General features: G+C 40.4%; 1 protein-coding gene across 1 annotated transcript; it reads right to left on the bottom strand.

Annotated features, from left to right (window-relative positions):
• On the bottom strand, window positions 1-18,005 carry LOC127051428 (tumor necrosis factor receptor superfamily member 6-like). The gene is made up of 10 exons (XM_050953723.1): window positions 17,887-18,005; window positions 13,198-13,303; window positions 10,239-10,370; window positions 9,900-10,011; window positions 9,088-9,161; window positions 8,319-8,429; window positions 7,393-7,418; window positions 5,535-5,864; window positions 4,942-4,996; window positions 1-3,140 (listed from the first exon to the last, which is right to left on the bottom strand). Exons 1-10 carry the CDS (start codon window positions 17,923-17,925, stop codon window positions 2,842-2,844), a joined length of 1,284 nt encoding a protein of 427 aa, XP_050809680.1. The 5' UTR covers window positions 17,926-18,005; the 3' UTR covers window positions 1-2,841.
• Window positions 18,006-19,897: the final 1,892 nt, after the last annotated feature.

Below are 19,897 nucleotides of genomic sequence, written 5' to 3' on the forward strand. Positions count from 1 at the left end.
TCTAGTTTAGTTTCAGCTTTATCTAAGTATGATTCGTAGCTAACAGTTAAAAAAATTGCTTTTCCTACCCTACCTATACTTGTCTGCCTTGGTAATCAAAGTAAGGAGTAAACCATTGTTTTAAGTGCTGATGTTACTTAGTTTCAGCTCTAGCCAAAGCATCATGATAAGCAAGCTAGTGGAGGGAAGCATTTATAAACCTCTAAATCAGTGGTTCTCACCCTATTTACCATTGTGGACCACATATGCAGCTCTCTGTGTACAATATACACTACCTGTATGTCCCTGAGGATGTCACATGGGCTGCAGCTGTATGTTGATTGGGCTGCAAGCCACCCACAGGCCAAGGACCAAAGCTCTAACCAGTATCATACATACTGTGATATGTATATATGTCCAAGGGTTACATTTGTGGCAATTGCCTAGACAGCAAAGGAATCTATTTACTGGATGATGATACTACATCGTTTGTACTACTCTATACCAGTACAATATGCAAGGATGCAGTGATGGAATTCAGATTTTTCTTGCTTTATTTACCCCTTAATAGTGTAACAATTCCTCAATATTATAGTACTTCAGCAAAGCAAAAGTTAATAAATGGACTGAAACCTGAAGTGCATTAAATTCTGGTCTATCTGGTAACATGCTTTCTCCCTATGGGCTGAAAAAGAGATCCTAGAAGCATTAATCTTATGAAATCTTGCAGCATTAGTGAAATAATTTTGCACTGGCACAGATACATACATTGGTGCAGCTAAACCAGTGGCTAAAACACTAACGCAGACAGGCCTAAAAGAGGCCTTGGTAAAGAATTTGTGAATTTAATCAACAAAAAAGTCATCACTGAAGGATGTGAGATATTACACACAATCCCATAACCACAAATAGTCACTAGCCACTTCTTCAGCTCAGTCCAAGGACAGGAAAAAGTATATGATTAATCTGGCTACCTCAACTTATTTAGCCCCAGAAAACAGAATTGCTCTAATAGCATTATTTTGAAAAGCACAGTCCCCAATTATTAAAAAACCTTCAAAATTAGAGATAAAAGATTTTCACACTTTTTTTAAATGTGCTGTCATTTATGAATGAATATTTTAATAGCAAAATATATAAAGTACATAATAAACAGTAGGTTTGAAGTAGCAATTCTATTTGCATCATTTTAAGATTTAGATTGGACAATAAAAACAATAGAGCATTTAAATGTACTGTTAAAAACAGATTTATAGACTGTTGTGTTTATTGCTTTTAGCGTTTATTGGTTAGCTGAGCCCATTCAAACAAAATGCACTTTGCAAAGCCAAATGCAAAGTTATACATCTAGGAACAAGGAATGCAGACAATATCTACAGAATGGAGAACAGTCTCCTGGAAATCAGTTATTATGAAAAGGATTTAAAGGTCACAGTAAAGAAACAACTGAACATAATCTCCCCGTGTGATGCTGTGGCAAAGGGCCAATGTAATCTTTGGAAGCATAAACATGATAGGGAGTAGAGAGGTGATTTTACCTCTGTATATAGCACTGGTGAGACTGGAAAATACTGCATGTAGCTCTGGTGTGCACACTTTAAAAAAAGATGTTGAAAAATCGGAAAAAAGTTAGAGAAAAGAGCTACAAATTATTCAAGGGCTAGAGAAAATGCTTTACAGTGGAAGACTTAAAGAGCTCTTTCTTCTTATTAAAAAGATGAGATACTTGATTCCAGTATCTAAGTACCTTCACGGGGAGAAAATGCCAGGTACTTTCTTATTTTGCCTCTCTCTACTACATGAATAATGTCTAGAAGCTAAAGCTAGATAAATTCAAATTAGAAATAAGGCATAAATTCCTAACAGTGAGCGCAATTAGCCTTTGGAACAAATCATCAAGGGATATGGTGACTTCTTCATCTCCTGCTGTCTTCAAGACTGGATTGTTTTTTGAAGATAACTTGTGTTTGGCTAAGGCGTAATGGGCTCAATGCAAAGGTAACTGGGTGAAATTTAATTACCTGAGTTATACAGGAGATCACAGACTAGATAGTCTAATGTTCACTTCTGACCTAAAACTCTATGAATCTCTTCACATCACAATGTTCTCATAAGTACATTCTTCATTGCATATTAAAAAAAAATAACTTAAGATTCTGTTTGGTCCTGTTTATCAGTGCAGATAACAAAACAACAATCTGCTTCAAAACCAACAAATATCACTCCATCCAGTTACTGTGAGGTTCCCCTTACACTTCTCATTTCCCAAGACATAACAGTGTTCAAAGTTTATTATATAGTTTAACGTACACTTATATCCTTTCCTCACCTGAACATGAAAAGGGTACCCAACTTTATTTAATGTCTTACAGCTCAGGACACATTCTCAGTGAACAGCTACGCAAATCATTGTCACGTTTAACTAATGACAAGTAGAGCCTGTAAGAGACATCTGAGAAGCAGCTATTCTAGATGACATGAGTTGCAGTGAAGATATCTGAACTCATTTCTCTATTTGTTTTACCAGTAGTTTTTATGCTGATATTTTCAAGTTTTCTTAAATCAACAATAAAAAAAATTGGCACCACACACTAAAGTAAAGTTGCATATAGAAACATAGGGGGGAGGGGGAGGGATAGCTCAGTGATTTGAGCATTGGCCTGCTAAATCCAGGATTGTGAGTTCACTTAGGGATATGGGGCAAAAACAGTACTTGGTCCTGCTAGTGAAGGCAGGGGCCTGGACTTGATGACCTTTCAGGGTCCCTTCCAGTTCTATGAGATAGGTATATCTCCATTTATTTATCTACAGAGTTTACAGATTCTTTTGTTTTTCTTTTTTTTGTTGGTAATAGTATACTCATTAGTTTTTGGCCTCTAGTATAGTTATAATATCCTTACTTATTAAATGGTTTACTATGTTTTCATGAGACTGTTTCAGTCCTATATTCCATAGGCTATCTAATAATTTAATAACAGAAGTCTCATTTCCAAATTTGTTTCTCCAAATGATTAGCATCTGATAATATTGCTCTTCAATATTTTTTGGATGTTCAAACGTTGTTTTAGCAATTTCATTATCTGTTAGATGAGTTCTCATAAACATGTTCCAGTTGCGTGGTGGGACTTCTTTTATAAAATAATAAAAACTTTCAATTAATGCTGGGGAGAAAAAAAAAAAGCATCAGTGAATATTTTAAAATGACCATTTCTATAGATGCCTATGTACACTTGTATAGGTTCTCAGATAAATCCAATTCATCTGCAATACCTTTCCCTTTGTAGTTTAACATTCCCTGACATACAACGAGAGTATTTCAGCAATATACTCCATTTAGTCTCACACTGCATTGCTGGCCTATAGTGTATCTGTTCAATCAGCTACTGATAAATTGGGAATACAAATAGAGAGGTATGTTTTACTTTGTATGATAGCTATCTGTAGAAGATGAAATACACCATTACAGAGACTTCAGGAAACAAATAAACCTGAAATTTTCTTATGCCATAATAAAATCATAACTAATTTGTTCTAAATGGAATCATTTTATTCCTTTAATATACAACGTAGGTCTTGTCTACATAGTATGGCACTGTGCAGCAACGGGGTATGAATTGCTCTGCGCACCACCGTATTGCATGCTAACTGGCCTATGTAGATCCTGCTGGCATGCACTTAAAGTTCTTTAGTGTGGGTCAAATTGCACTACGTTAATGTGCATTAAGGACTTCTAGTGTGTGCCAGGAGGGTCTACACAGGCCAGTTAGTGTGAAACAGCTGCACTTTAACTCATACCCCTCTGATGCACATTGCTGCACTGTGTAAACAGGCCCCAAGTGTAGGATAGGAGCAGAGAGTATGATTTTAAAATCAAGTTGTACCCATATATTTTATGGAATCTGATTAGCATAACCTGAACTGTTTTAAGTTAAAAACAAAAGCCTGTGTATACCATTGAAAGTCAATTCAATAAAAAGATTCAGTTCAACACAAGTGGTGAAGCCTGTCGTAAGTGAATACCCAAGAAACAGATAACCAATTGACTTCCTATTCAAAATAATCTTTTAAAAAGCTCAAAGATGTCAATATACATACTTCAAAATGGTCTCTTAAAATGAGAGGTAGTCTACTGAATATTGAAGATGCCCTTTGTACAGATTTCACTGCAGTTTTAAGGTCCTTGTTCACTTTTGATGGCTTTCTGACCACTCTTAGCAATTAATTTTACCCATCTATCTACACAACTTATTAGCAGATTTGGTCTGCCAAGATAAGTCTGATATCACCAGTACCCTCAATCAGAACATGGTTTACTTCCTTCAGTGCCACACAATATACCAGTTCACTGGTATCTGATACATCCTGGCATTTTATTCGTTTGAATGGTAAAGCTCCTGTACAAAAATCTGTTGTATCCTTAACATGACATGCTACAGATTACACTGCTGGTACATACAATGGATCTTTTACTAGAGCATGGTTAGCTCTAAAAAGAAACTGTTCCTAAAGTTATTGACACACTGAATAGTGATCTTTAACAACATGAATATATGATGGCGGTTGCCGGTGATAGCAGGAAACTGGACTATGACCCATAACGTAACTTCTAGTCCTATGTCACATGTCCCTATGAATACATTATGAAAAAGTGATGTCCTTATGTAGATATAATTAATTGCTATGAAATGTGTGTGGGAGGAGAGGGGAGGTGTTTTGTTTTTAAAGCAGTTTCTTAAAAGAACGAAAATAAATAAAATGCAGCAATCTGCAGAAGTGCTGATATAGTAAGCAGGACTAAATTTTGGTAAACATTTAAACAAATTAATATCTATTATTTTCTCATTCAGATGTCCCATAATTATGTACTATGAACTCAAGACAGAAAGTCATATTCTGCCCAGTACTCTGCAGACTCTTACCAATTTTAGATCCCTAATAAGGTGGGCTATGTGAACTACTCACCTTCTTGAGAAAGCTCTTTAACTATTATATGAGGCCTGGCTTCAGAATCCCTGACCTGCAAGATAAACATCTCTGTTTATTCAAACAGAACAAAACATTCTTTGCTCATTTACAATCACTATCCTTGATGTGGTGATTTGATTTCACAGTATCTATAAAAGGTAAACCTGAATAAAATGTAAACAAAAACTGCTCAGCCAGAAAATCCAGCTCTTCCACAAGCTAATAAGAGATGCAGCAGTATATCAGTCATAGTATTAACCAAATAACTTATCTTCAGTGTTGGTAGTGAGCAGTGGAAAGAAAAGGATAGCAGACGCTTAATTAAACAATGTTTCTAGGTTGACTGGATGAGTTACAGAAATTTCTGATACCACTTCAACAAACATACAATTTTTTCCATATCTCCCTTTTAAAAATAAAGATAATGCAAAAGCATCTTCCATATCTTTCTGCGTGGTGGTGGGGTCTATTTCATTACTAATTCATTCTGCAAGCTAGGATGCTCTAGATGTTAGAAAGAAGAGGCTATTACACTGCTACCATAAGATTACACAACAAATTTCATGACACGCTGAGCATTTCTCACTTACCATCTGAGATACGAACATCCCACCATTTGACTGTCCAGGGCAAAAGACAAAATTGGGCTTGTCTGGAGGCTTTACTGGTGCTGAATATCCTGCAGTCCTGCGGTAAGACTCTTCCCGTGAGTTGTTTTCACCATTTAGTAGTAGGCCACTTCTCTCAGAAAATACAACACTGGTATCCTCAGACAATTCATTTCTTAGTGCAGAATTAGGACTATTAACTGCTAAAACTGGTGGACTCTGAACAGAGTTTTGGATCTCTAAAATGGGTGCATTAGTGTTAGCATTCTCCATTTCAGGTGCAAAGAAAATTTCAGTGCTATCCTCAGACTCCTGTAAGGGATAAGAGTGATGTATTAAAGAGTGCTAATTAAGAGTGCTTTATTAAAGCATACATAGCTTTGTAGGCAAACTCCCAAGAACCTTGCAGTGGAAGAACATTTCCTACATAGTGCTTCATTGCACATAAAAATTCAGAAGCTAGTGTTAAGTGACAAACAGGAGCAGCTTTAATCACTACAGAATAGCAAAGAAGTTACATGTGAGCTTCTGTGGTTAGGCAAGGGGATTGCCACACCTATTGAAAATAGGATTTATTTTTTTTAAGAGAAAAGGCTACAATAACTCCCTTAGCACTAAACATCCCTCTCCAACCATGTAACCGACCCCATGCCAAGTGGGCTGAAGGGCAGGGAGGGGAGCTATTTCTTTGCTAGGCCTTTACAGAACATACAAAATAACCCTGCAAGGTCAGAACAAAAAAAAATGACAAATGCAGCTGGGTGCTCAGATAGTTGAGACACTTACTATGGACCTCAAGTTTCACACATAGTTTAAAGTGACCGACTTTCCTAAGGCATCTTGCAGAATTGAGGGTTGTGGGTTTTTTAAAAAATATCTTTGAACTGTCTCTCTACTTACTATTATTTAAGTAAAAGTCTGTATTAAAAAGGTAACCGAGGTCTCATCTGTGCCTTCCATGATATCTAGTATTAAACTTTAATTCAAATATAAAAATTGGAGCTCCTTACATACCTAATGGAGAAACTGAAGATTTTGCCAAAATTCCCTATGAATTACAATTTTCCTTAAGTAGGCTGTCTTTAAGTAACATGTGCAGTTCTTGGCATCTCAATATCACAGTGATATTTACAATTGCAGGGTTCCAAGGAGAGCAGCAAAAATGATGGGGCTATTATTTATTTGTATTGTGACAGTGTCTCCAAACACCAAGCAAGGATCAGGACCCCATACAGGGACTGACTTACGAGCAGAGATTAAGGGTAAAAATCTTGGTCACTTCATGAGTTCTATCAACCTCAAATGAAACTACTCATGTAAGAACACAAGTTACATTTAACATGAGAGAAAGAAGCTAAGGATATAACTATCAATATACATTTGAAGAGTGTAAATGCTAATATGTAAGCAGAACTATTTAGGATACCACAAGAGGATATAATTAGAAATAATGGTATGTAGTTAACTTTTTCATTCATTGCATTATCAGGAAAAGCCTCCTGATAGAGCCATATTAGGGCTCTACAATATTCTTCCAAGGGAAGTACTGGAAGCTCCATCATATGAGGCATTTAAAACTAAACAAGACACTAAAGAATGTATTATATTGTAGAGAACAATCCAACATTAACAGGAAGTGAACTAGATGACCTAAAAGTTTTGGGGTTTTGTATGAAGTGAAGAAAAGTGTCCCAATATACAACAGCAATCAGGGCAGAGAAAGTGACTAAGGTGTGCCTCATCTATAGTTAAACAGATAGTTTCAATTTTTAATTAAAAAGAATTTTTATGCAATTAACAGAGGTAAAAAAAAAATAGCATGTGTCCAAAGGAAACTTACCACATCTTTTTCTGCATCTTTATTTTCTGAAACACACGAAGAATATAAATTAAACTCTCTCTACTATGTTATATTGTTTCAATATAGCTGAATTAGTACATTGCTTACACTGCCTAACTCTCTGGGACAGATTCTCAATCTCAACCAGAAGTTTAAATGTAGGTAAGCTGTAGAGCAGGCTGACAAGTTCAAGGAACTGAAGGACTCCCTTCTGGCCAAATCTACTGGAGCACGAATGGATGGGGCATACTGTACATGCTAGATAGATATTAACCACGAGTTCCATTTGGGGTCTAGTTCCACTTAATCTATTCAGAGAGTCTATGATCTTTAAAAATTTTTAGGCCTCAGTTCCAAAAGCTAGTCAGAGACCTGGTTTACACCTAAAACTTAGGTCAACCTAGCAATATCACTCAGGGGTGTGAAAAATGTCATGCCCTGCGCAACACAATTAGGCCAAGCAAAACTCCTGCTGTAGATGCAGCTAGGATGGAAGCAGGCCCGCTGATAGCAGTTCCGGGTCCCAGGGCAGAACAGTCAATGGGCCCCCAAGCATGCACAAGTCACGCCTGCGCGGACGCAGTCCACCTGACATTGGGCGGTGCTGCACCTGTGCTGGCTGGTGCCCAGTGAGCTGCCAGCTGTGCTAGCTGGGCGCGCTCTTCTGGCACGCCAGGGCTTCCACATGCCTGCCCAGTAGGGTTGCCAACTATCTAATTGCACAAACCCAAAGATCCTTGCCCTGTCTCTCTCCTGAGACCACACTCCTGTCCTGCCCAAGGCCTCGCCCCCTGCTCACTCCAGCCCCCCTCTCTCTGTTGCTTGATCTCCACCACCCTCACTCACTTTCACCAGGCTGGAGCAGGGAGTTGGGGTGTGGGAGGGGGTGCATCTCAGGTTATCCATAGAAAGGAATTTTAAATTACCTTTATTTATCTTATTATATATCCTTTTCTTAAATAAAAGAAGGCACCCAGCCACAAAAGCAATGAACACGATGACCCCAGCAATCCAACCTGCAGTAGTAGTTGCAGTCCCTGAAAAAAAAGCAAGCAAGCTTGAAATACTAAAGCCACCCATAAGACAGTTGATTTTGCAGTGTAAGAATGTTGATGCCGCCCACAACAATGGAGACAAATGCCTGTAAAATTGAGCAGTTTGTTACAGTGACACTTCTAGACTCTGCCCCAAGAAAGCCACCATCTCACAGATATTAATACACCATCAGAGTATCTAGGTGCTGGTCTGTGTCAGTGCAAATTAAAAGCTAGAAGAAGGGAATCTACAGGCTCTACAGGGGAAAAGAAATTCAGTGCATTTTCTCTCTTTTCAGATTTATGCCACAATACAGATATTTTTCAGGTTTTAATATTTAATTGAGTATTTGAAGGGCATACTACCTATAGCTTTAAACTGTGTTAATGTGACACCTTGGAAAGGCATGTCCACTGTGTAATCCTTTCCACCAAGACAAGTCCCCTGTACTAGTTTAAATATTACCACAAATATTGGTTGGTTACACAATCCATAATTGGAGAGTTTTAGTCTCCATCTAGCGGCTGCCAGTTTGAATTACGTAGGCTCACCAAACACTTAAAGTGGGATTTCAAAGCCTCGCTTTTATAATCTGCTTCTGAATTATCTACAAAGAGTCAGAAAGTCATCAGACCTCCCTAAGCATAGTTTATACTGTACCTATGGGAGGATGGCCACACTTCAGGTCAACTGTAGCATTGCATTTTTGTACAATTTCTTTCCCTTCTGGGCACCTAAAATTGATGATAAAAATATAATTATGTTACAAAATAAAATCTGTACTCATGCTCACTCCTACTCTCATAGGAATAATTTATATACATGGACAGAATGTGCAAATTAAAAAAAAAGTCTGTTCTCACTAGTCACTGAGAAAAAGTACTTGAAAAACAGATGAAGAATAAAGGATGCTAGAAGATTATGTGGCACCACAGTAAAAACATAGAAGTCCATGGGGAGAGATTAATGTACACAAATATTTATTCAAAAAGGAAAAAAATACTGAGATGAAATGTTAACTAATCACATACATAATTAGCCTCCTTCAACAGTTGGCCCCATGTTATAAAATTCTGGGTAGTTCTATTGACATTAGCTGTCCTAACTGGTAGTCCCCCAAAGCCTATTCAAATGTGGCAGGTGAAGGAATCAGGAAACATGTTGGGAACATTTGTGTCCAGGCAGAAGCATCAAACAGGACACCAATACGTGTGTGTATGTATGTATGTATGTGTGTATATTATATATACACACACACACATATATATACACACACACATATATATACACACACACACACACAGTTCTAAGCACTGATCCTGCAAACACTCAGGCGTGCGTTTAATTTCAAACACATGAGCAGCCCCATTGACTTCAAAGGTAAACATGTGGGTACGCATTTAGAGGAGCTAGGTTCTACTTTTTACTGTACTATATGGAAGACAATTGCCTAAATCAGTTATTGTACATACTTTGACTTGCATCTGTAACACATCTCACAGCCTAGAGTAGGACAGAAATAGCCTGGCTTGCACTGACATTCAGTATTGCTCGTTGAAATACAGGTGCTCACAGTTACTTGATCTGAGAAAAATAAGAATCATACAAGTTACACACGTAATCAAACTGAATTTGTGATTTCTTTTCTACCATGCATAAGTTATTTTTAAAAAAGTGCAAGTGTTCTTAAATCTATGAAAATAAGCAAGGGGACTGAGGCAACAGATTTTTCTGTGGAACAAAGAATATCAACGCTTGTTCCCACAGCAACCCAAATACATTTACAGATCAGCCCAAGCTTTGTATTGTACCTTCTTTGCACAGTTTACATCGTATGCATTCGTCCAGGCCATTTGCATAAGCAGTATAATCCTCTCCATCTGTGCAAGGGTAACAAATTCCTTCAGTACGTGGAACCTTGCAGTGTTTACTAACGTAAGTACCTGTATAAAGAGAGAAGCAGAAATTCAACACTATAGCTGTATCTCTCAAGTAGTATTAGGATATAGTTAACTGGATTCAAGCATACTGCAACATGACTCCTTTCAGCCACTCCTTGCAAGAAGTGGAGCTGAATGAGATTAAGTGTATGCAACAAAACCAGGAAGAACACTTGGACGTCAGCGGTCAGATAACATTACAGATCCAGACTAACACGGCTACCCCTCTGATAAGTAAATAACTAGTAATAAAAGGCCAATAGGCTTGGAGTTTTTCCTCCTGTATAAATAGAGGGGAAAAATGTTTTACAAAAATTTCCACCAATAATATTTCCTTGTTTTTTAGTGATCTTTCTGATATGCTCTACCTATAAAGATGCCTGCATTTTCTTTTTAAATGGAAGGTTTTAGCAATAAAATAATTGTTTCAATGTTTTTCTTAGTTCTGTTTGGACACATTCACATCCCTATTTGTGAATAAGTAGTTCGTCATAGTTCAGCACAACAGTGTGTGCTCAGAACAGGCTAGGAATAGATTAGTGAAAGTGCCTCAGGTGAGACTGATGTGGTAGGTAGTGTGTAGGGAAGCTCATACAGCTCTGGCTAATGCTGTCTCTCTCTGAAACCAGTGTAATTATCTCCTCACTGAGTGAAATCCACCACACACGAGGCCTACACTGCACTTAAATCCTACTTGTGGTTCCACTCTTGCATTTCATACCATGTTGAGAGCACTCCAATAGGCCGCTGTCCCATCTGCTATCAATTGCACAATCAGGGCCTAAGGGTATGGCTACACTTGAAATTTCAAAGCGCTGGTGTAGTCAGAGCGCCAGCGCTGGGAGAGAGCTCTCCCAGCGCTGCACGTAAACCACATCCCTTACGGGTGTAGCTTGCAGCGCTGATTACACTGAGGCTTTACAGCGCTGTATCTTGCAGCGCTCAGGGGGGTGTTTTTTCACACCCCTAAGCGCGAAAGTTGCAGCGCTGTAAAGTGCCAGTGTAGCCATGGCCTAAGTCCTTAAAACAGGGTTCAAGCCATATTGCCTTGTTCAAGGTCTCTGCTTAAGCGTGAATTTGACACTTGCATACTAAATTCACTCACAAGATTTAGAAAGCCACAGGGCAAACCTCATGAGATTATAACAAATTGAGGATAGAATGCTCCTTGGCACAAAGCTAAGTGAAAATGGCCCTATAAAGAATGAATGAATTTTACACCCATCTCCAAGATAGACATGCAAATAGTTTACAAAATAAAGGAAGTTTTGCACGTAGATTTAAAATACACAATATTTCCGCTGAGTGTTGGTATTGACTGTTTGTATCTGACAAGCATTATTACAATTAGGTGATGCTGGGGAAATAAAACGTGTGGTCAGGGCATTGGTTCACTTTTCAAGAGTTAAGATGAAGCTGCAGGGTGGATTTGATTTAAAATCACTAGTCAGGAAGACTTGATTTAATCATGGTTTTCTTCATAAAAGTGTATTCTTATTGGTTGTTATAACCTTAATACATACTCTGCACAACTCAGAGACAGATGTAGGTTTCATTTTTAGAAGGTACACACTGTACATTTTTAAACAGTGATTTATTTTCAAAACTTTTCAGATTAGTTTTACAGCTATATCAGAAAACGAATGATTGTTTGGTTATTTCATTCCCCAAAGGTAATTGAAGAAGATATTTATGAAGTCATTCGGAGGTGAACTATTTCCAATTCAACAGGTTAATCATTAGTATTGGGAGGATTTTCTTGCTGTGTCGTACTAGGAGGAGAACATCAGACGGACAGACAGACATTTAAATTGTTTTATTCAACTAAAACAGTAACGTTAAGTATTCTGGATTTTTTCTTCAACAGCAAACATATAATATTTTAACAAAACAAGCACGTCCCTCGCTTCTCACATTTATCTCCAGACTTCTTCTTGTCCAGATCTATTCTGCCCCCAACAATCGTTTATTCATTGAACTTTTTGAAACTTCGCACTTTTAGAGAGAGGTAAGGGATTGACTTTGTGTACACAAATTTGCAGAGGGACAATAGAGTTGAGGTCTGTTAGTTCTCCCCCCTCCCTCTTCTTTTTTTTTTTTTTGCTGTTAACAAGCATGTTACCTCAGACACAAATCCACAGTTTGAGAACTGCAAAACTAAGCATCTCTGATGGGATCTTCTAGACTGAGCACAGAGTCCCATTGGGTAGACAGAAAGATTAACCTAAATAATCTAAACAGAAGCCTGTGGAACCCCATATGATTGAGTCCCTAATCCATGAACTAGTGGAACTCATTTACAAAACTTTTCTTAAACATTACATTAATATATTGTCTCATACTATAGAATTAGAATTTACAATCCTTATTCCATGATGAGAGATCTTTGAGCTATAACATACCTTAATTAAAACTATCTTTAGATAGGTTTTTTCCTCAAAAAAGCATTTTATCAAAAAAATCATATTTACATCAAAAAATCCGATTTTTCAAATTTTTTTAAAAAAATCATTGATTTTTATCCACCCTGCAAAGCTGTAACAGCTTCCTTCAGTATTGACTTAGGCTCTGCCTTTTATAGCATGCCCACGTTTCCTGACCGACTGCCAAGATCACCCAGCCACACCCTATTTTGTGAAAAACTGGACACCATTCTGAAATGAGCTGCATCGCTGAATAGGAGGATGAACAGCATAAAATGGCCCTCACTGGCTTTTGCAACATGTATTGTTCTCTCATTGTTTTTATCTCACAGCACAAATACCAACCAGTACACATCTCTGAAAAATGCTCTGTTAGCCAAGTGAACTACAGATCATTAAGTGCTTACCAGCAGGACAGTATTTACAGCAGTAGCCTTGATGCAGATATTCTCCATCACCACAGCTGTGGCTTCTTGGCTCTGCTCTACTCTCAGATATTGCTGATGATTCAACCTATGGAAAATACATGGCAATATGTTGAATGAACAACCCTTCCCCCCATGACATTGTACATTCTCAGTGAGAGGCCTATGAACATATTGGGTTATTCTAAAGACTTCAACAAGAAACAGAGGAAACAAATTCCCTCTTGCTAAGTTTTCAAGTCATGCGCACCAGCAGCAGTTCAGTAAAGGTAAAACAGCATGATGGGGACATGAGCAATGTAAAGTAAGTAACAGAATACATTAAAAAACAACCACCAAAACCCACCACACTGTAATCTCAAGGTGGGCTTTGTTCTTGCAAGAATGCTTAAAGGTGACCTGAAAAAGATAATTTTTTTTTTTAAGATTAGGCCTGTGCCGTTTACAGCATATAAAGGGAGCCTGAAAGAAGTTCTGGGGTTTTAAGATTTCCTCCCCTCCCCCAACTCTGGAAGAGTCAGGAATATCAAGTTTGGTCTTTCTTGATTTTGCAGGACCACCGGGCAGGCCTGAGAGCATGTCTATTGTGTGCTCTGTTACCTCAGCAGAAGGTGCAAAAACATTAACTCAAGCGAAATAAATGTTAACAAACAAAAGCTGTCATAAACAGATAGCTAAGGGTTAGTGTTTCTTTCACCTATAAAGGGTTAACAAACAGTGACCTGCAAACACCTGACCAGAGGACCAATCAGAAGACAAGATACTTTCAAATCTCATGGGAGGGAAGCCTTTGTTTGTGGGTTTTGGCTTTGTTCTCTCTGGGTCCTGGACGGGACTAGAGATGCAACCAGGTTTCTGCCAATCTCCCTGCTACAGTCTCTTATCTATTCAGAATTGTGAGTAAGAAAAGGCGGTCATAGTCTTTTAAGTTGTTTTTTTTTTCCATTTACATATGTGTACTTGCTGGAAGTAGCTTAAATTGTGTTTCTGCTGGAGAAAGTTTCTTTCTATTGTTTATAAGTTGAAAGACCCTGTAACTTTTTACCATCTAAAGTGCAGAGATAAACCTTTTACTTTTTTCTTTTTTTTTTTATTAAAAGCTTTGCTTTAAGACCTGTTTAATTTTCTTTTCCCCTTGTTGAGACTCGAGGGAATTGAGTCTGTACTTAACAGGGAAGGAGAAGGGGGGGGGAAGGGTGGAATCCCTTTGTTTAGAATCACGGAGCTTGAATCTGTATAATTCTCCAGGAGCCCAGGGAGGGAACACCTGGAGGGGAGGAGGGGGAAGGGAATGGTTTATTTCCCTTTGTTGTGAGACTCAAGTAATCTGGGCCTTGGGGTCCCCTGGGAAGGTTTTGGGGGGACCAGAGGGTATCAGGCCCTAAAAAAATTCCTGATTGGTGGCAGTGCTATCAGATCTAAGCTGGTAATTAAGCTTAGGGGAATTCATGCTAATACCCATATTTTGGACGCTAAGGTCCAGATTTGGGAATTATATTATGACATGGTGGTAGCGGTGGGATAGATAAGAATCCAAAAGCCAGTAAGATTATTTTTTTTTCCCTCTGCTAGATGTTTGTAAGCAGAGAGAGAAAGGGTTTTGTTTTAAACCTACAGCCAGAGAATTTTTTTTTCTTTGCTCCGTCTAGCTATGCATAGGGAGGGCTATTAGGTTTAATGACGGTAGTTTGTTAAACAAAGCAGCCTTAAGTGGTCAACAACGCACTCCAGCCAGAACACATTTGTAAATGAAAGAGAGTTTCTTTTGCTTTTTAACTCTTTCGGGAGAGGCTAGGAAGTTAAAAGGACTCTGTTGCTAAGCAACCCCAGGAAGCCAACAGAGAGCCAGCAGTTCAGACAAAAAAACACCAGAGGGCACCTCAACACAAGAAAGCAGGAACCATGAGTTCCAAGGAAAGCCTGAGACAGGAACGAGCACGGCAACAAGCCACGGACAAAGAAAATGAACATAGGAGACGGATGGAACTAATTAATGCAGAACTAGCCAAGGAAGAGGCAGCCCACAAAAAAAAAAAAAAACAACTTAAAAGACTATGACGGCCTTTTCTTACTCACAATTCTAAATAGATAAGAGACTGTAGCAGGGAGATTGGCAGAAACCTGGTTGCACCTCTAGTCCCGTCCAGGACCCAGAGAGAACAAAGCCAAAGCCAAAGCCAAAACCCACAAACAAAGGCTTCCCTCTCATGAGATTTGAAAGTATCTTGTCTCCTGATTGGTCCTCTGGTCAGGTGTTTGCAGGTCACTGTTTGTTAACCCTTTATAGGTGAAAGAGACATTAACCCTTAACTATCTGTTTATGACAAAATCAAAATGAAAGTGTCTGATGGTGTGATTAGAACTCCACATCTCTTTGACTATTAGTTCACATTACCATTGCTTTAGTTCCCCAGTCTTCCAGCCTACCAAGGACCTCAATTTCCAGTGTGAAAAAACAAGACAGAGAATTACAAGAAAAAAAAACCATATCACAACTTTCAGGCCACCTTCACACAACATAGAGCAGCAAAAAAGGGGCAAACCCCCAATTCCCCCTTCTTTACAAGTGACCTATAACACTTCTCCCTGCCTTTTTGTACTAAATATACAGTACAGCCACATCTCAGGCCCATAACACATACTCAGAAACTGGATCCCTAGCAAAAGAAAATTACATTTGTTACTAAATAAAATAAATATAAATACACACTTCAGTAGTACCTTCCTCCTGAGGATCTACACGTTGACTTTAAAAAACACATTAATTAATAATCCTTTCAACATCCTAAGCCAGGAGACAAATATGAATCCCTACTGAGACACAGAGCAATTTGTTTAGCAATTTGTCAATAACTCATGATTTTGATTTTCAAGAGGAAGAATGGCCCAGGAGTTAGTGCTCTAGCCCAAGATTCAGGAGACAGGGTTTAATTCCCTACTCCAACACAGCCTTCCCATAGCACACTGGACTCAGTCTGTGTCTTGGGGCTGGTCTACACTTCAGTGTAGACACTTCCTACAGGAAGGGTAGTTAATCCAGGTCCTTAGGAGACAGTAGCTAGTTTGATGGAAAAATTGTGTTTCCCTGCCACCCTGTGCTCCTCTATCTGTCTGTTGTATGCATGTATTTATCTTGTCACATATTTAGACTGTAAGCTCTTTGGGCACAGACCTCCCTTTTGTTATGTGTATGCTATACAGAGCAGAGCAAATGGGGTTCCTAATCCCTACTTGGAGCCTCTACAGGAGTGGTTCTCAAACTTTTATAGTGGTGCCCCTTTCACACAGCAAGCCTCTCAGTGCGACCCTCCCCCCTAATAAATTAAAAACATTTTAAAATATATTTAACACCGTTATAAATGCTGGAGACACAGCGAAGTTTGGGGTGGAGGCTGACAGCTCACAACCCCCCATGTAATAACCCTGTGACTCCCTGAAGGGTCTCAACCCCCAGTTTGAGAACCCCTGCTCTACAGCAAATACAAGCAGTATAGGAAGGCCAAGCTAAAACATAGTAGGAACTGTAAAAACAGAATTTAGGGAGTTTACATTTAAAACAAAAAACAGGGATCATCCATCCTTGACCTCTTCCACTGATAGATGCTTTATCACACTCCCTCTTTCTCTGAAAGTGCTTTCCTTTTGGAAACATGCAGGATCAAGAGAATTTAGAAGTTCTTCTTTCATCACTGCAACAGCTACAGAGCTAATAATAGGTGCCCCCTGACACCCAGGAAAGGGCCAGTTTGGCATTCCAGAGTGCAGCACAGCAGAACCAGCGGCAGGTTGAGACCAAATTTAGGGGGTTGCTGGTCTGAGCCCACATTGCTTCTGTGATTCAGATGTGCCTGACTTGTGAAAAGGGAAAGGTGTGACTCTGGCCAGTTCCTGGAGCTGGGAGGGCATGCATCGTGTCCTGGCAGGCTAGCACACATCACCCATGTCTTCTGCAACTGAGAATTGATGGGGGAACGGTCTAAACATTTGTGATTAAGGGCCAGGCCAGGATTAGGAGAAGCCAATTTCTTGTTTGATCTCCTCTGATTAGCAATCAAGCCAGCTTCAGACACACCTTTGCTGTGATTCAGAAAAAAACCTAAACGTTTTATCGTATCTCCTGGTCCCCTATAAAACCAAGTCCACGTGCCACATGACTAAGGTTGCCAACTAACACTGCAGGATAGTCCTAGAATCTCCAGAAATTAATGATTCATTTTTAATTACAGATTATGTCATGTGATGAAACCTCGGGTATTCGGTCCAACCAAAATTGGCAACCCTCCCCATGGCACGGCTCGGCTCAGCGTTTCAGAGAGTTAGTTTCTACTATTCAATAGATCTGAAAAGTTTTCCTTAAAGCAAGAGAGACCATCCCCGCCCCAAACACAGAAAAGACTGCACCGGCAGCCGGGAAACACTGGGCCGCAGGAGATTTCGCCTTCCCCCCAACCAAACCCCTTTTTCCGCCCCCGAAGCAGCGTCCCACCCCAGCGCCCAGAGCCCGCGGGAACGATCCCTGGAGCTCAGCCAGCCCGGCAATGGGCCGAGGCACAGGGCTGGGCATTCCCCAGCTGCTGCTTGCGGACAGCCCCCCTGCAGAGCTCTGGTGCCCGGCGATCAGCACGGGACAGGACACAGGCGGAGCCGCTCCCCGCGCTGCCCCGCACTCACCCCCAGCAGCAGCAGCAAGAAGAAGCGCCCGGCTCTCATAGCGCGTCCCGTGGAGCTGCCTGCCGGGCCTGGAATCACGGGAAGCGGTAGTGGCCGCCCGGCTCCAGGGATGGGTCATGTCCTGGGCGGAGCCTGCGCCTCTCCCGCTGCCGCCCCTGATGCAATTAGTTCCCGTAGCACCTCCCCGCCAGAAGGGCGCTGAGCCGGGCTCTGGTGGATTGGAGCGCGTCCCGCTCCTCTTCCCCTGCCTCTAGCTCCAGGGACTCCAGCTTCCGCCCCTGCTTTTCCCTGAATGGGTTAAGTAACGGAGCTTTGAGTGATTTTCTTTGTGGCCTACCCCCTCTTTATAACTGCATCAAACAGGCAAAATTAGGGATCCCCTCCTTGGCTGCCTTAATTTATATACAGCCCTTCTCCCTGCACCCCCTCATTCGTAGCACCTGAGCAGAGGTCTCAAGTTAAAATTGCCTTCCCCTTTTTCCATTATAGATATCCTGGCTAATATAATACACTCCTGGCATAAAAATGGCATCCATGGCTACTGCAAGCCCAAGAACACAGGGTGCACAGAGCATTTTTTCCTAACATCAGAAATCCTTCTGTGTTAAACAGACCAATGATGAGCCATCCTGGCTGCTGAGAAAACAGGCTAAATGAGCAGGGCAGGGTGTTATATGCTGAATTATAGGCTGCCTTTAATCAGTCCATGGGCTTATGTCACTGCTCTTAACTACTGATAACCCTAATCAGAATAGGGGCACCATCATGCTACACGTTGAATGCAGGTATAGACACATGCAGTCCCTTACTCAAAACGATGATACGGTAAAAAGCATGCTGCAGTTGAGTTAACTGGGCCAATGCCATGTCCACACTTAAGGAAAAGAAAAAAAAAAGGTGTTAAAAGAAGATTGTTTATCTGTAAAATCCTAGTGTAGATAGGACACATTTTAGTTTCACTTCAGGGCAGCTGGTTGAAATGAACACAGCTACTTTTCCCTAGTGTAGCTGTGTCTAGAAATTAAGTCACAACATTGTTGCTGAGATCTTTTCGCTATGGGGAAAAAATGCCCCAAATCCAGATTTTGTGGAACTAAAGCCCAGGCTTACAGCTGCTTATAGCTGCAGTGAATTTGACCCCAGACCTTTAAGGCGGGAGCATATTCACTTAAAAAAAAAATGCACCAGATACTAAATACTAGCTACTTTTGTCAGATAGCAAGTACCAAACCATAGAGGCAAAGGTATATTGATCTCACATTACCTTGCTATGTGTAAGTGGGGGAATGGTCAAACTATTGTGGGAAACTTTCCTGACTTCTGCACTACCCCAGTGAAATGGGCTAGTGGAAGGATTTGAGTCCTCACTCCCACTTCCTTTACCCAGAGGCCTCCCTGCTCTCGAGGACTCCTCGTCCACACTCATGTCTGGCAGAGTCCTTGTAACCCCAACAAGGCTGGGCCCCAGATTCCGGGGGGGGGGGGGGTGTCTCAACCCTCAACCCTGCTGTGGTCACCTAGGACAGGGGCTAGGGTGTCCCAACTCTGGGGTACTCTCTCTGCACTGGACACTTCCCTGGCCCAGTGATCAAGTTTAGATAAGTTGTATTTGATTTAATCAACATTTAAAAAGGAATAAAGAAAAATGGGAAAGGTTAAAGGAAAACATATCACCCTGCTCTGTGGCAGGGAACATTACAAACAGTGTTTCTGGAACGTCAGGGCAGTTCAGTCTGTTCCTTGTAGGCCCCAGGCCTCCTTTTCAGGCACTGGCTGTGCTGCAGGGATGCTGTGGCTTGGATATTTGCTCTGGCAGTAGCCACATGCTCTCAGGCTCTAGGTGCCAGTCAGAAGCTGCACCAGGGTTTTTGCCACCCTAGGCAGCAGTGCTCCTCCTCTAAGCATTCAGTGGCAGAGGGTCCTTCTGCTCCGTGTCTTCAGAGCACTTGGGCAGCGGGTCCCAGAGCGAGTGAAGGACCCGCCCCTGAATTTCCACCAAGGGCAGCAAAAT

The sequence above is a fragment of the Gopherus flavomarginatus genome, chromosome 5 (genome assembly GCF_025201925.1).
Source record: "Gopherus flavomarginatus isolate rGopFla2 chromosome 5, rGopFla2.mat.asm, whole genome shotgun sequence".
Taxonomy (NCBI): domain Eukaryota; kingdom Metazoa; phylum Chordata; order Testudines; family Testudinidae; genus Gopherus; species Gopherus flavomarginatus.

Coding starts and splice junctions, on each gene's coding strand:
- LOC127051428 (XM_050953723.1), bottom strand. CDS start 17,925: ATGAGAGCCGGGCGCTTCTTCTTGCTGCTGCTGCTGGGG. Junction 13,304..17,886: donor TCTTGCTGCTGCTGCTGGGG/GTGAGTGCGGGG, acceptor TATTTTCCATAG/GTTGAATCATCAGCAATATC. Junction 7,419..8,318: donor ATATAATAAGATAAATAAAG/GTAATTTAAAAT, acceptor CGTGTGTTTCAG/AAAATAAAGATGCAGAAAAA.